General features: G+C 51.5%; 1 protein-coding gene across 3 annotated transcripts in view; it reads right to left on the reverse strand.

Annotated features, from left to right (window-relative positions):
* CWC22 (CWC22 spliceosome associated protein homolog) overlaps positions 1-1960 on the reverse strand; it is a 116261-nt gene extending 114301 nt beyond the window's left edge. For 2 of the 3 annotated variants that reach the window (XM_019523037.1, XM_019523036.1), the window contains exon 1: positions 1937-1960. In XM_019523037.1, coding sequence (XP_019378582.1) covers positions 1937-1945 — 9 coding nt within the window. In that variant the 5' untranslated portion in view covers positions 1946-1960. The remainder of the gene's footprint in view (positions 1-1936) is intronic. The other variant, XM_019523038.1, reaches the window with a different exon arrangement.
* Between the last annotated feature and the right edge of the window lie 1059 nt (positions 1961-3019).

The raw sequence follows: 3019 nt of genomic DNA on the forward strand, positions 1-3019 counted from the left end.
GCCTTGATCTGCCTCCCCCACATGCCCCTTCCCACCCCCCACCTCTTCCACCACAACAGACTTACCAGCCAGAGGCTGTTCTCCATGCTGCCCAGCTGCATATTGGCAATTGGATCAGCATTGATCGATATGGCTCGTTAAAAATCGGTCATCAGTCAAAAAAAATCTCTATCGGTGCAACCCAAATGAATTTCTTAACATCTTACAAGAAACATCTCAGCAACATGTGGCCTTATTATGTAAGAAAACTAAAAGTGAACTTAAGTCCCAGGGATTTTTAAAATGAGAAAACCAAGCATTATATCTGCCAAATTCTCTTAAAATAAGATTCATAATCCTGCAACAACACAAAAATATATGTAAGCTTTTCTGAATTCAGTACTTTCTGACTTTAAGAAGCTACAAATAGATGTAGTGCTGTAATTAACTTTTCACTGTAGAATAACCAGAATGATTAGAAAGATCTCAATTCCACTCCAAAACAAACATATTATTAATTTCCATTCTTTACACTCCCCACAAAATACAGATAAGCTCTCAGTGCAAGGCCCCTTGCTGCAGTTTTTCCATGCTTCTGATTATACAAGTGACCAAGTTATTCCCTCAATGCTGTCATCAGAGCAAGGAATTACATTTTATTCAGTGGTGTCTTGATGTAAAAATCTTTGACAGCACTGCTGAAAAGTCAGTAGCTCAAGATTTTCTCAACTGTTTTTCATTTCAGTATTAGTGTTTTCTGACAACATGCGACAGGTCACAAAAAAACATAACTGCTTTAAAAAAAAAAAAAAAGGCTGAGGACGAAGACTGGTGGCTAATCCCAGAGAAAAACCCTTGTCTCCACCACCTTCCTTCTCCACTTGTCTTTTCTAGTCTTGGGATGTTTTCTGTACAGGACTGATGTGATTCATCTTTAAGTGAGAGTAACTAATGCTATTAGTCTAATAGCCAGATGGGAACACAAGTGCCATCTTGGGTCAGACCAGCTATATATCCCATTTGTAACACTAATGATCCACCTGACCAGGAAGGAGGCTCTGGTACGGAGGACACCCAAGGCCTATGCAGCTGTTTTCCTGTCTCTGGTCTTTTTACGTCTCCAGGCAGAGTTTCACTGGACAGTGCCCACTGGCTCCTGGGACTCATGAAAGCCAGTAGGCAGTGTCCAGTGTGTTCTGCTTGGTGTCTCCCTCATTGCTGTCATTTTGAACCTCTGACCTTCACTCCCATCTCTGTTTTGTCTTTTATTTGTCTCATGAATTCAGTTAGCGGGCACGCAGGCTCCTCTACTAAGGAGGGTGGGAACCATTGCTCGGTGGGCATAAAGCCCATGTTCCCAATATGTCTCAAACAAGCCCATCTCTGACACGAGTGATTTATCTGACCAGGAAGGAGACTCTGGCTGGGTTGACCCCCAGGGATTGCAGGGCTGTTTTCCTGTCCCTAATCTGTTCATGCCTCCTGGCAGTTTCACTGGGCAGCATCCCCTGGCTCCTTGGACTTGCTCAAGGGCCAGCGGGCACTGTCCGGTAGGCTCTGCTCAGCATCCCCCCTCGAACTCAATTTAAACCAGCAACCTCACCACCCGCCTGTTTGCTCTTCAGCTGCCCCTCGAAGCAGCAGGCACGTTTGGAGCAACCCCCCCTCATCAGCCTCCCGGGCCGCAGGGGCTGCTGCAAGTCACAGGGGCTCGGGTCTGCCTTAAGAGCGTCACTGAAGGAGGCACGAGTCGGGGACCTGCCGGGCTCGGAGGGGAGGAGGGGGCCCGGCCGCAAGCAGGCAGAGCAGAGTGGGGCGGGGCGGAGCAGAGCAGGCCGCAGTGGCGGCCCCGAAGTCGGACGCGACCTCCGGCCCCGGCGTCCCCAGAGTCGGCCGCGGCCTATGCCAGCGCCGACGAAACCAGACCCGCGGCCCCTCGCCGCTCAGGGATACTCACCGCCGCCATCACACCGGAAATAATGTCACTTCCGCTGCGTGACATCACTAACCTGTACTTCCTAGCGGAGCTCTAGCTTCAGGCCCCGAAGCGAAACACAGGAAGACAGAAACGGGAAGAGCCCGCCCAATCGGAGAGGCACGTTCTTACGTCACACCATGGCGGCTCCCGCAGGTTAAGCGGAGGAGGGGCCACTGGGCGGAAACTACATTTCCCAGCATGCAGGGCGCGCGGCTTCGTTCGGGGCTGTGCTCTGAGGACCATGCTAGTCTGCGCATGGGTCGGCCGGGCTAGCTAGTCTGTGCATGCGCCGCGCCGCCTGCCTTGGGGTGTATCGGCTCTCGCGGGGCGGGCTCTGCTTGGCTACGTGCTGCTTCCCGGGAGGGGAGGGGGGCGTTGCTCCGTCCTCGTCCCTATTGTGGGGACTTTGCTTTCCAAGGCAGTGGTTACCAGGGGGGTCACCGGGAGTCTCCGAGGGTGCCCAGAGCTTCCCTACTTGGGGATCTGGAAGCACAGCTCTGTATATCACCTCTTGGTACCTTTCCATGTCCTTTCCACTAGAGGTGCAGCCATATATCAGTCCTAGACTGCGCTGTCTCTCCCCACTGTGTTACCACGGCCAGGCCTGCAAACATGATCTGCGACATAAGCCCAGAGTAAAACCCCCCCGTGGCCTGCCCTGGGCTTTCTGAGTTCTGTGTAAAGATCATAAGAATATCATCATCAAAACGGCTTTATTATTTTTCCACAGTCCAAAAGCAAGTGAAAACTATGAGCTGGTGCTTTCTGAGCCTGGCTTGAATCTAACCGCAGGCAGCCTAGAGTCTAACAAGGCTGAGAACCCCGGTTTAGGGTTTGTCCATCAAGAGGAGTCAACTGCACGGCATTTCTCAACCTGTGGGTGGCAAGAATATATGAAAGGGACATGGACAAACTTTAAAAATGGATTGTCCTTCAAAGGTGAAAAATGGGAAACAGTAGCTTTTCCCTTGCAGGCTGCCAGAGCTCCAGCTTGCAAAGGGCTGCTTGGGGCCCCCCATGCCCCACACACTGGGGGTGGGGGGGACATCAGGTTGGGAGTAA

The sequence above is a fragment of the Gavialis gangeticus genome, unplaced genomic scaffold (genome assembly GCF_001723915.1).
Source record: "Gavialis gangeticus isolate Ggan-Ray unplaced genomic scaffold, GavGan_comp1, whole genome shotgun sequence".
NCBI classification, from domain to species: Eukaryota; Metazoa; Chordata; order Crocodylia; family Gavialidae; genus Gavialis; species Gavialis gangeticus.